This window comes from Phaethon lepturus, unplaced genomic scaffold, assembly GCF_000687285.1.
Source record: "Phaethon lepturus isolate BGI_N335 unplaced genomic scaffold, ASM68728v1 scaffold603, whole genome shotgun sequence".
NCBI classification, from domain to species: Eukaryota; Metazoa; Chordata; class Aves; order Phaethontiformes; family Phaethontidae; genus Phaethon; species Phaethon lepturus.
In genome coordinates this window covers 26,959-39,723 of record NW_010531045.1, presented here as the reverse complement: position 1 = coordinate 39,723, position 12,765 = coordinate 26,959, and the positions used below count along the sequence as shown (strand labels likewise).

Here is a 12,765-nt window from a genome sequence, read left to right as displayed (position 1 = left end):
ATTTTAATCACTTCTTCACATCTGATATAGTACCACTAATTCAGAAATAAATTATGTCTCTTAGTGTTCAACACAACTGAGGGGACTGAGCACCACACTAACACAAGAAATTGGTATGTTTTAATGTATATAATCCAATAAAATATGTAGAAGTAATCTGTCACTGGGCAGTACCACAGGTAAAATGATGCACAGGAGGCACAACAGAAAATCCTAAGAGTCATTTCTACAGATTCCTGCACCTTGGAGAGAGAGTTTGAGAAGCTGTCCTGCTATTTCACCCTCCTGGGTTGACCACATCTTCCTGCATGCCAAAAGAGTACCTGCCTCTCTCTCTCTCTTTATACATATCTCATCTCCCTGATGTCCTTCAGGAAGCACCTTCTGGTTTTACTTTGACTTTTTACCATGTAATTATAAAGTCCAAAGGACAAAAGCCTGTCAGGGAAAGCAGAAAGAATGCCACAGCTTTACTCCTGACCTGCCTGATCTGCCACTGTGAACTCAGCAAGTGCACAGTTGTTCTATTTCCCTATGGACTGTAGCTGCCAGGAAGTATTGCACCTTCAAGTGTGCACAACCTGCATCTTCAGGTAACCCTCTATGTCTACCTTTATTCTATATCCACTGGCCGACCCAAAGACCTAATGTAGGCTTCATCTCATACAACTTAACCGTCTCCTATACCCACTTTTGAGTAGTTGGTTTGGGTCCTTCTAGGTGGCTATGGAGAGTAATAGGTGTCCTTGTAATGCAATCAATTTGATTTACATGCATACCATTAACTCTGAAGCACTTCCAGGTTGTGATTTTTATTTCTCTCTGCTGACTACCTCAATGTCATCAGGTAAACTGTGGATGCCCTTAAGTCAAGTAAGATGATTTACCAGAACAAAAACCATTACTTTGAGCACTAAGATACATTTAATCACATCACAAATCTTGTGTCATGCCATACTTTGTCCTTCAGTATTATGCTATATACTTGGTTAAAGTACTATCCAGAGAGATCTGACTGGGGCTTTTTTCCCCTCAAACCATCCTTAGTTTTTCTGGGTTTATTTTTCAAATGTTAATGTTAATCTTCTTCTAACAACACAAATATTCCAGATCTAATTTTGAGAAATTTTAAGCCCATACAGTTTCACAGCACATGTGTATGAACATACCAGAATCTGAACTGCAGCCGATAAGCTGTCTAAAGGAAAATCTGGAAGTCCCAATGTAGAAGATTCTTGAGAGCAGAGAGTTGTAGCAAAAGACAGGAGCTGAGAAATTCTGCATAGGAAAAAGTAATTACAGAGTTTTAGACATGCTATCTATATTTAAAATACTAAAGCCTAAAAAGTTAAATACAGTATAAGATGCTGAAATTGTTTCCAAGCACACACAAGTAAGGTGTGATTGAAGTTCTAAAGCATTAAGGATTCATTATATGAAGGCTGCATACAAAAAGCTGTGTGAGCATACACCCACACATATAAAAAAACTTCTTCGGTTCTGGTCTCTATGCAGTGATAGAGGATACAAAAATAGCACGGAATCCTGAAAGGACTTTGCTTTTCTTCATTCATTCCATTATTTTTTTTTAATTATGAAAAATTACCTCTCTGTGGAAATGTTTGATCCAATTGAATATAATAGCTGAAGATGGTCCTGAAAATAGAACATAAAATCACAGATAAATTAATTTTGGGATCATACTGTGGGTCACAGCTTATGATGTATGAGGCATTTTCTATTTTTCCCTCTAATTTAGACATGAGGAGTCTACTCGCTCCTTGACACAGACTTAATTTTATTAACAAAAAAAAAAAAAAGATAGTATCAAAACTTTCTTTCAGGGTTATATTGTTTTATGGAAGTCATTTTTCTGATGCACCATTCCTTGGCACTTCTAAGCCTGCTTTTCAGGAATTTATTAGACCCCAGTATGAAAAATACCCTTTAAGATAAATTTATTAGGCTAGGATTCTTTTCAGAGGTGAGAAAAACATAATGACAAAATATTAGCCCTACTCAGTATAGATAATACAACTCTTCTGCTAGGAGACTTACCTTAAAGGGCAGATGATAAACATCTCTGGCTTGAAATCGAGAGCGAAGGGGCGGATCCAAAGGGTTACCAGAGTATTTAGGTACTGGCAGGCCCAATGCAATCACTCGAAAATCTTCACTAACCCGAACAATCTTCCATGCATCTAACTCTGATTTTGTATGATCCTAAATTAATTAAAATAAAGCAACAAGAAAAACAAATTACATAATTAAAAACTTATGATGACTAAGTTGCAGACTGACTAACAGCCCTGGTCTTTCAATCTAAATGTGCTAATGTTCTTATCTTTCATTCAGAGGGGCTAGAAAGCATTGAACTAGTCAAATCTGTGGATGGTAAAAGCAAGTTTTTCCAAAATGAACGTAGATAAAATGTTTGATTAAGTGTAGCTTTCAGGCCTGTAGCAATCTGACTGAAGACCCCACAGATGGTTAAAGCTGAAAAGGTATCATTACAACATTGTTTTCACGAAGAACAGAAAATAAACAGACCACAAAATTTATTTTATTCTAAAACATGAGAAGTGGGTTACCATGAGCAAGGTTTTTCTCCTTTTCCTCCCTCTTATACTGTAAAGGAGACTAAAATCTGCATTTAAAAAGTTTCATTTACAAATTATACTTTATTTATAAGCAATAATACAGATCTAGACTCCTTCAGGAGGACATCAAATGTTGTATTTAACTTGTCACGTAACAGATTAATTGCATACAAAAAATGCACTCTTTAGTCTTCCCACATCATAGTTAAGTCTTCCTTGAAACCATACATTAGTACATTTCGTGCAGACCTAGATGTACAGTAATTATTCACACAGGAGAAGAGAAAATGAACATTAGCTTATATAATACCGTATTCCCCAAACAACAAAACAACAGTATTAGATTTAGTATTGTAGCAAGAGATTTATTTAATTCATATACTATTAGCAGTGTGCCTGAGGCACTACTTTTGAAACATTTTATCATTAGAAAAGTGTTAAAAAGGAAAAAAGAAGAGAGGAAGATGCTTTGCATAATTGCAATCAAATCCTGTCTAAGTTTGGATTCTCATTTTCAGTCTTTAATTACAATTACATTTTAAAATATAATAGTCGTGCTTCCTACAACTGCACCTACTAATTAAATATCATAAAAATGTTTTTGGAAAAAGCACGGATCAGAAGAATTCTAACCACAGATGAGAGGCATAAGAAATAATGATATATTTTCAGAAATCCACTACAGTACTTCAGCATGGTTGGCAACTTCATACAATCAGGGTCAATGACAGAAAGCTTATTGCAAATTTCCTTCCTGTGCCACATGGGTCTGAATTTTGTGCCTAACCACAGCTAGGTATGACAGACAGACACATGAGCAAGCAGCTGTCAGACTGTTAGAAGAGACTAACAGGTATGTGATCGGAAACTACAGTACATGAAAGTAAGATGCAGAGTACTGCTGGAAACTGTATGATAAAAATTATTGAGGTCCCCAAAAGCCTGAAAAGTATCCACCCAAATTTAAGCAGTAGGATTCAAAGTTCAAAAAAAACGAAAATGGCTAAAGTAGCAATGGCAGCAAATACTAAAATGATGTTTTCTATTAGAAGAAAATTCTCTAACCATTTCTTATAATTTAGATTGGCTGTTTACATACTCTTGTAAATTAAAGGCTGGCAGCACTGACGGATGTAGTGTAGCTCATTCTGACCTCACTTTTTTGGTATCCTAACATTTTAAAAGCTTAGCAACAAGGCTAATACAATGTTGAAGCATTATCTGAACTTCACAGAAACAATTTCAACTTAAATCTCTTTTCACAAGTATATTTTAGTTACTCTCACATTGTGGCTTTCACATTTTAGAAACACAAAGGCTTCATACAAGGTTAACATGGACTACTCTTTCATGGGGTCAGACAAGACAGATGAAAATTTTTTGTTGTTGTCACAAGCAGTACTTTGACTTCTCACATAGTCTTCACCTTGCCTATTCGATCCTATGTGACAGCCCAGAAAAAAACACAGAAACCTTGGTGAGATTTCCCCTATTTGACTCGTAACTACTTTCCCCTTCGTAACAATATTCCAGTGCTACAAAGAACAGGAAAACAAACCAAAAAAAGGAAAATCTAAACAGCATTTCCATACCTGCAGAAGTTTGTCGTAACGATCTGCTGACATGAGAAAACGACCATCTTCAAGCTGCATTTCCCTGTTCTCCAGCAAATTGTTTAACACTGGCAGGACATTCCGCTCGGCCTTCTCCAAACCTTCCAGCACAAGGATTCTGCCTTCAGTAGCCGCACGAACTGCACACTTAAGAAGAAAATACAAAAAAAGCTATTATAATAGAAATCAACATTGCATATCTCATTAAATCCTGATGAAAAAGATTCTCCAATTGCTTCCCAAAACAGTCACTAAGATTCATGTAAAGTGTGATCAGTAAGAGTGACAGCTGACTGCCTTAACAGCGCTACACATTCATGAGCTAGACTTTTATCTCCTAACTATTACAGGGACTGACAGAAATAAGTTCCAGTATTGTACCAAGAGAATAAAATGCAAAACCTTGCAGACATTTTAGTGTGTACCCAGTATATATTAGTACGTAGCACCCTTTCTTTTTGGTGTTGCATAATATTTTGTATTGTCAGGTATTTTAACACCATCTAACAATTCTAGAACAGCTATTAATACAGAAAACATACATTCAAGGTAGTTTTACATATTTACAATTACATTAAAATATGTAGAAAAAAGTCAGGTATTCCTTTGCATTGCTCCGGTTAGGCAGCAGCGTAATTCATCCTCGGCAAATTCCTTTAGTCTGACTAGAATGTACGTCTACTTAAACCAAACATGGATGATAAAAACAAAATAGTGCTATAAATAATCAGACATTAAAAATGTGAAAAAAATTAAAATATTTGGAATTTTATTCCCTGACGGAACGCAGTCTTCTACACAACCAGAATAAAAATGTAGCCATTAACTTGATAATCCTTTAGAGCCTTTGGGATAGAAAGATAGTTCTTTTATATGTTTCACTTCATTGGTTGTTTATATGTGGCTGTTGATTTAAGTTCATAACATGGAGCCAAAATGTAAAACTAAACTCTCGTGCTGGTAACTTTGTGTAAATTAACTACACTTCATACCTAATATTCACAATTACTGACCAGTAAGAGACTCTGAAATTCAATGTGTTCTTGTCTACTTCCAATTTGCAAAAGTATCATCATACCATAATGGGGCAGGTTTAGGCACAGGCAACATTTAGATGCACCAAAGAGTCTTTCTTTGTATTCCTATTACATTTTAACACAATTTTAAACACAAGCACAGTTGCAAAGGGAAAACAAATGTAATGTCTTCCCAGCATGTCTCCAGGCAATCCCCAGTATCAATACAGGCTGAGGGATGAAGGGATTGAGAGCAGCCCTGGTGAGAAAGACTTGGGGGTACTGGTGGATGAAAAGCTGGACATGAGCCAGCAATGTGCCCTCGCAGCCCAGAAGGCCAACCGTCTCCTGGGCTGCATCCAATGAAGTGTGGCTGGCAGGTTAAGGGAGGCCATTCTGCCCCTCTGCTCTACTCTGGTGAGACCCCACCTGGAGTCCTGCATCCACCTCTGGAACCCTCAGCACAGGAAAGACATGGACCTGTTGGAGCGAGTCCAGAGGAGGGACACAAAAATGATCAGAGGGATGGAACACCTCTCCTGTGAGGGCAGGCTGAGAGAGTTGGGGTTGTTCAGCCTGGAGAAGAGAAGGCTCCAGGGAGACCTTCTTGCAGCCTTCCAGTACTTAAAGGAGCCTGTAAGAAAGATGGGGACAGACTTTTAGCAGGACCTGTTGCGATAGGACAAGGGGCAATGGTTTTAAACTATAAGAGGGTAGATTTAGACTAGATAGAAGGAAGAAATTTTTCACAATGAAGGTGGTGAACCACTGGCACAGGTTGCCCAGAGAGGTGGTGGATGCCATCCCTGGAAACATTCAAGATCCAGTTGGATGGGGCTCTGAGCAACCTGCTCTAGTTGAAGATGTCCCTGCTCATTGCAGGGGGGTTGGACTAGATGAACTTAAAGGTCTCTTCCAACCCAAAGATTCTATGATTCTATCAAAATCTCTGATGAATACAATAGATGCCAAAAATTGGGACAAAGAAGGAAGATATGAAAAAGAATAATGAAGAAGCACCAGAATAAAAAATAACAGGAAAAAAACCCCAAGAATTACATATGAAAGCAGATGTATACAGGGCAAGAGCATAAGCATAAACTAGAAACAAAGTACAGCACAACAAATGAATTGCTACATGGTACAAAGCGCACAACAGAATCAGAGACCCATCTGAGAAGATAAAGACAACACTAAATGATAAGACTAACCAATTTCGATGCTTCTTATGTACAGTATAGAAGCATAAATAACTCCAGGCAAATTAGTCATAATGCAAGATTTTCACATCGTTATGAAGATGGAAATATTGCCTGTATCTAATCTGGATTCAAGCAAACATTACTGAAAAAAGGCACTCACAAATCCTGGTACACATCTCCAGATCCAGTTCCCTTCTCTGAAAGACATTTTTTATAACATTTCAGTATCTAATCTCATAATCAGTATCTGAGGAACCTGGAATGATCCCATTAAACAAGTAACAGTCCTCAGATTATTTCTCTTCCACTGAATCAGCAATTCTTTCAAAAAGCTATCAGTATGTGAATTGATTTATTTTTTGTTAATTCAGGACATCATACTCTACAGGCAACTAACAGGCAATATAAAATTCCTCTCTCCTTATCCCATAAAATTTGTACAAAGGACAAATTTTGTACTAACATTCTTCTCTAGGAAGGTCACTGGTCAAGTAAAAAATCTGCTCCAACCTGCTTCAATAGAAAACCTGAGTCTCCAGTGGTCAGTCCAATACCTGGCATGAACAAAATGCTATTTTGTCTAAACTCAGTTTGGAGATATAGCCAGAATATCCTTTAACAAACAATTTATTTGCCAAGTTGGTTGGATTCTGCATATTACAAATCTATGAGGACTTTATGACTGAATTTTACTAGCCAGAGGAAAATACACATTCTGTTCATATGGTTTCAAAATATTTTGAGTATCCATAGAATCTTGTTGACTCATGTTGAGACAAACACACTATGCATGAAGTCTTGCTGAAATAACAGCCTTCCAGTATCAACATAAGTCTCTCTCCTGATCTTGTACATGAAGGCAATCTGCTGTAGGGGTAGACAGCAAATATCAGGAAATATGTAACAATCACTAACTTTTAAGAAAGAAGATGCTCTCTATTAGCAGTGCAATCTTGAGAAGCAGCCTACTACACTGTGTTGCCTGCTGATCATCAGCTTATGGGATCGAAATTTTAAAAGTACACAGTTTCTGGAGCTTGGAAACTATTAAAAGTTTTTATTCATAATTCAATTTCTCAGTACAGTAATATTTCAAAAGGTATGCTACAGATGGTCTTTGCCTACCTATACATACCTTTTATAATTAGCTTCAGGAATGGCTGAATTCACAACCATGGTTTTTCAGTTCTTAATCAAAGACACCCAATGACAACAATAACACCACCACCATCTGGGTGCTAATTTACTCTGATTAGCTTTCCTCCAGATTGTGTTTCTCATCTTCAAAGCATATCTGAGATATTGGAAATTGTTCTCCAAAATATAATTAAATAAATGCACAATTCATCTACCTCTAAAGTTCTTGTGTTAAATAGCATAAAGTCTGCTCTTAAGACCAAAACAGCTACATATCTCTGGCTGAACTATGATATTTCTGCATTCTGGTTGGTAATGAGTAATAAGTTTTTGCAATAAGCTAGGCATACTACAAGGCATCCTCTGAATCATTATTTCAGTTTTATCTTTGTATTGATGGATTCATATGGAAACTAAAATGCATTTAAAAAAAAATCAGAGAAAGGAAAGTAAGTTTGCAATCTATCACTGAAAATAATCTTTTTAAAATGCTTCCAAGAAACAAATCTTCATAATTCTATAATGAAAACACAGAAATAGCTGTGCTGCCATCCCTCTCTCCCTAGCCTCATTTGTTCCAAATGTTTAACATAAACCACAATTTGACGGGGGGAGCTTATATTGTGCAACCTTGATGATAAACCTGAGATTAAAAGTATTAATTCTTGTTAAAAGGGATCTGTTAAATGTTTACTTTCTGATTTATTGTAACTGCGGCGAGGGACTACTTTGCTTATCAGAGAATTACAGACGCTGCTGCCTCCCACCCGTGGTCCGAGGGCTCCGAGAGGACGGTAACCTGGATACCTGCTCCAGGGAATACCTGCAGCTACCACAGGCTGGGAGTCTTCACACAGTGCAGTGTGAAGAACCTTCACACTACTACTTTCATAGTAATGCCTTTATGCAACAAATATGTAATGCAGAGTGCTTACCCTGGTTTCACACTGCACCTAAAAAAATATATATTTTTATTTTTAAAGGCAAAAACACTTCAGGAACAAGACAACCCTAAGCAGACTTTCAGTGTCTTTCCTGTAGCTGAATGACAGTGAGCTCCTCCACTTGAGCAGTGCAAAAGGTGTAAACCCCAGTTTTGACATAAATCACCGTGTATAAGGACATGGATGAACTTATACAATGTCAGAAAGGGAAGAAGGACAGAAAAAAGCTCACCACAATGGACATACTGAAATGCACAAATACCAGAGAAAGGAGGACATTTTTATAAAGCTAACCAAAAGAGTTTTAAGGGCATAAGAAATTTTAACAGTATCATTTAAAATACCAGAACTGAAATGGTAGTTCTCTTCCCTCAGGAAAATGCTTATCGTAAACCAGGAAACTCTAGTTGCCCTGAAATCCGTGAGGAAGATTCTTGGGGAACTCTAAAAGGCTTTAATTTTTCAAACCTGGGCAACATTCTGAATATGATGTACAAGCTACATTTCAGAACTCTATTAAAAAAATACACTGCTAGAAATTGCTCAACAGTAATCAGGAATTGTCTCTTTTTCAGGAGCTACATCAGCATAAGTTTGGGGTGTTTTTTTTAGAGGATGACTTGCCCCTGCTCTGAAAACTTGCTCCCTGTAATGACATCTCAAGCACAGCAATCATAACTACAATGTGGAAAACAACAGTACAAGTAGCTCAGTGAACACGAGAACTAATGAGGTGAAGTCTCCCTATATCTGCAGCCTACATTTCATATGTCCCTTCCAATGCAGTATCTTGTTCCCACCACCCACACAATATCCCACACAAACTCACCCACCCAAGTCTTCCCATTCACTCCTGTAACTCATACACATCCCAACAATGTAATGTCCAGAGGTCTCTTATGGTGAAAAGAGATCCTTAACAACCATCTGGTAAAGACAACACAAAATTTTGGCTAGTTTTGAGCTAACACAGTGCTGACTGGCTGCAGCAGACTAACAGAACTTGAACTATGAAATCCATGGTGCAGCCTGTCTTCCAGGGATGGGAGACAGACATTAATTTGAGTCCCTGCAACCTACCAAGCTACCAAATATCACAAAATTCAGAGGAAACTGTTATCTTCTACATTTCTTTCCATGGGTCAAATACAATTAATCAAATTTTTCAAATTTAAATCATTAAAACTAACCAACAAGTAAAAGATACCAGAAAAAGAAATGACAGAGATGCAGAATAGAATATGCTATGAGCTTTTACTCCTCATTTTACCAGGGAAGAAAGAGGACATTGACCAAGACTTGTAATGTACTGTAAATACCTCAGGTTACTCCTTTAAGATGCAACAGAACTAGTAAGATCATCAATTTTTTTATAATACTTCTATGGAAATAGCAAATTATCTAGAAATTTAGAGACAGTCTAAAGATAGATAGTCTAAATATAGTCTAAAGATCGTTGAAGGCAGTGAAGCACATAAGGCTGTCTCCTATTGGGGAATCTACTTTGTTAGATTTTAAAAATATCTGTAAACAGCATGTCTAATGGTATGCCTCTACCAAAGAATATCTTTCAAGTTACTTGTTCAGTTTTAAGGTCTCTTAATTCCTTAGTTATTGATTTCCCTCATGAGTTCAGCAAACAGGAAAGAGCTGTTGAGCAACACTGAAGTGGATTACTATTTAATGGACTGAAGTGATAACATCCATCCGCCAAAATAAAAGCATTGTCAAAAATTAAATAGTAAGATAAAGGGCTATTAAAAGCCATGTTCAAACAGTGTCAAAGCAACAATGTCAATTTTTATAAAAACTTACTGTTAGCTTTTTCCTCAAATATTTGTAAAATCTTGTGTTGGCTGTTTAAAATAACATGTATTTAATAATAAAGTTCTGAATGCCATTCAAAGATGAGATTACATCATCTAAAATGTGTATTCTATTTTTTGTTATAAAATTTTTCACTTTGTAGATGATGCTAAACTACAGTTTTGCATTTTACAATTTAGGCCACAAACATACTGAGTTACATATATTCCAAATGTGGCATTCAGGTTTTATTAAAATCAATGTAATAGTAACTAACGTGGTTAGTCAAATTAAAAAAGTAACTTAAGAACTAAATAAGTCAACCTTTTTCTCCATCTGTAATGGGGAGGGGAGCTAAATCTTCATTATTAAGCCTACACACCACCACCCCCCGCTGAGTAAATCAAGTGTTTTCTGGGTGGGTTTTATAGCTAATTTTCCTCTGGGAGGTTACAGAAAATTACAAGGCAGGTTGCATCTAATACTGTTACTCACTCCTTTTGTATTAAAAAAACCCAAAAACAAATAAAAAAAAAGATGACAGAGAAATCACAGTATACCAGAGTACTGTTAGCCAGGCTAGCTAACAACGCGAGACTCCAGCTGTCCGCATTAGTTAACGCTTCAGTGAGGAAGAATGGCCTGAACGGGTGAGCCCCTAACTCATGATGCAACACCATGGCACAGAATGAAAAGCAACTAAAAAAGAAACAACCTGAGTTTATTGGAGGTCTGAATCAAAAACCTAGGCTAGAAAAGTTTACCCTAGGAAGCGAATTGACATGTAATAAGATCATAAATATGTAAATGTGACAAGAACTGAAACAGTCTTTCATTTCACAGTCACTGATTTTAACTTCCCCAGCCATTGATTTCAGCTTCCTCCATGTGATTTTTTTTTTTTCCTTTTTTGAACTACCACACATCAAATGATCTGTTTTATTTCCATCACTCCTTCCCCTAATACAACAGTCAGGTGTTTTTACCACAGTGCCTGCAAACTGTATTTACAAGAGATTATGTCCCCACCTAGGCAAGGTCCAGCCATTTTAGCTGCTTTACACCAGGTATATTAGTACAACAATACATTTAGACCAGACACGTGAAATATTTCGCACGTTGGGCAGACAGCAGGCCCAGGAGCAAGCAATCTGAGTTTCTGAACAGATTTACCAGTGCAAATATCTACAAACAAGGAAACTTAGAGGGTTTTACCTTCTTTTTATACAACTCTTGTCTTCTAGACAAGAAAAAGGCAGATGGATTATTTAATTTTTTCTTCCTGATGAGTAGCAGAATAAAAAGAAAATTAAGGACTTCACAGATACCTTAAAAATGATGAAGTTACTTATCACTTGTAAATCGCTTTGATTCAGAGCACCATCCATCAAGTCTATAATGCCTATGAATGTTACAACCCCACATATTGCAAAGTATTGCCCCTTCCCGCACTGTAGGAAATATTAGCTGAAAAGAAAGGGGAGTATATATGTAACAGATACAAACATAAAAAAAAAACCCAAAACACACCCTTGATTGTAATCTATAAGGAATTATAATACACAGTCCTAATATTCCTCACATTACATCACAGACATTCATCTATATGCCCTCTACATCAAAACAAGATAACAGAGTCTGAACTGCTAACCTAACAAATCCAGTTAAATGCTGACACTTTTAGAAACATAAAAGAAGAATTGCAAATGATTAAAACAAAATCATTTCTACGAGTTAAGAGGCTATTATATAGGGGTCCTTATAATAGAATCACAGAATCTTTGGGTTGGAAGGAACCTTTAAGGTCATCTAGTCCAACTCCCCTGCAATGAGCAGGGACATCTTCAACTAGAGCAGGTTGCTCAGAGCCCCGTCCAGCCTGACCGTGAATATTGCCAGGGATGGCGCATCTACCACCTCCCTGGGCAATCTGTGCCAGGGTTTCACTCATGTCTTACTTTATAATTCTCTTTCTAATCTTTTTTGATTAAAAGAAATCAAACTCAAGTCTTTGTAGTGCTACTCCAGGGGATTTCGTGTCACATTCATTTTAAAGACCGGGTAGTTTAAGTTGTCATTTCTGTCACTCTGGGTGTTTAATTGATTACTACATGACATCTTTCAAGTCATGGTAGAAGATAATTTTTCTGGTATCTTGACCATCAATTTTACATTTTATCATTGTGTAAGTTACGATGCTAGTGCAGTTATGGATGCAAAAGTAGTCTATTAAAATGAGTATGTCCACATAGTTCAAAGACACACCAAAATTCAATTTAATTCTGTATAGACAGAAATGACAGTGATATACATACTTATCCACTCAGTGGATAGAGCTTAATCAGCAAATCTTCAAAACTATGATATTATATTTGTAATTTTTGAGCTCATAACCCTACGATATTATTCTACTTATTCCAACCTCATTTAGTTTAGTTGTCCTAAAC

At 36.8% G+C, this 12,765-nt stretch overlaps 1 protein-coding gene across 1 annotated transcript in view; it reads right to left on the bottom strand.

Annotated features, from left to right (window-relative positions):
* The window catches only part of VWA8 (von Willebrand factor A domain containing 8), a 106,055-nt gene that overhangs the window by 76,520 nt on the left and 16,770 nt on the right, over positions 1–12,765 (bottom strand). Inside the window, exons 4-7 of the mRNA XM_010284418.1 lie at positions 4,193–4,360; positions 2,059–2,223; positions 1,607–1,656; positions 1,170–1,278 (exon numbers count right to left, since the gene is read on the bottom strand). Coding sequence (XP_010282720.1) covers positions 1,170–1,278; positions 1,607–1,656; positions 2,059–2,223; positions 4,193–4,360 — 492 coding nt within the window. The remainder of the gene's footprint in view (positions 1–1,169; positions 1,279–1,606; positions 1,657–2,058; positions 2,224–4,192; positions 4,361–12,765) is intronic.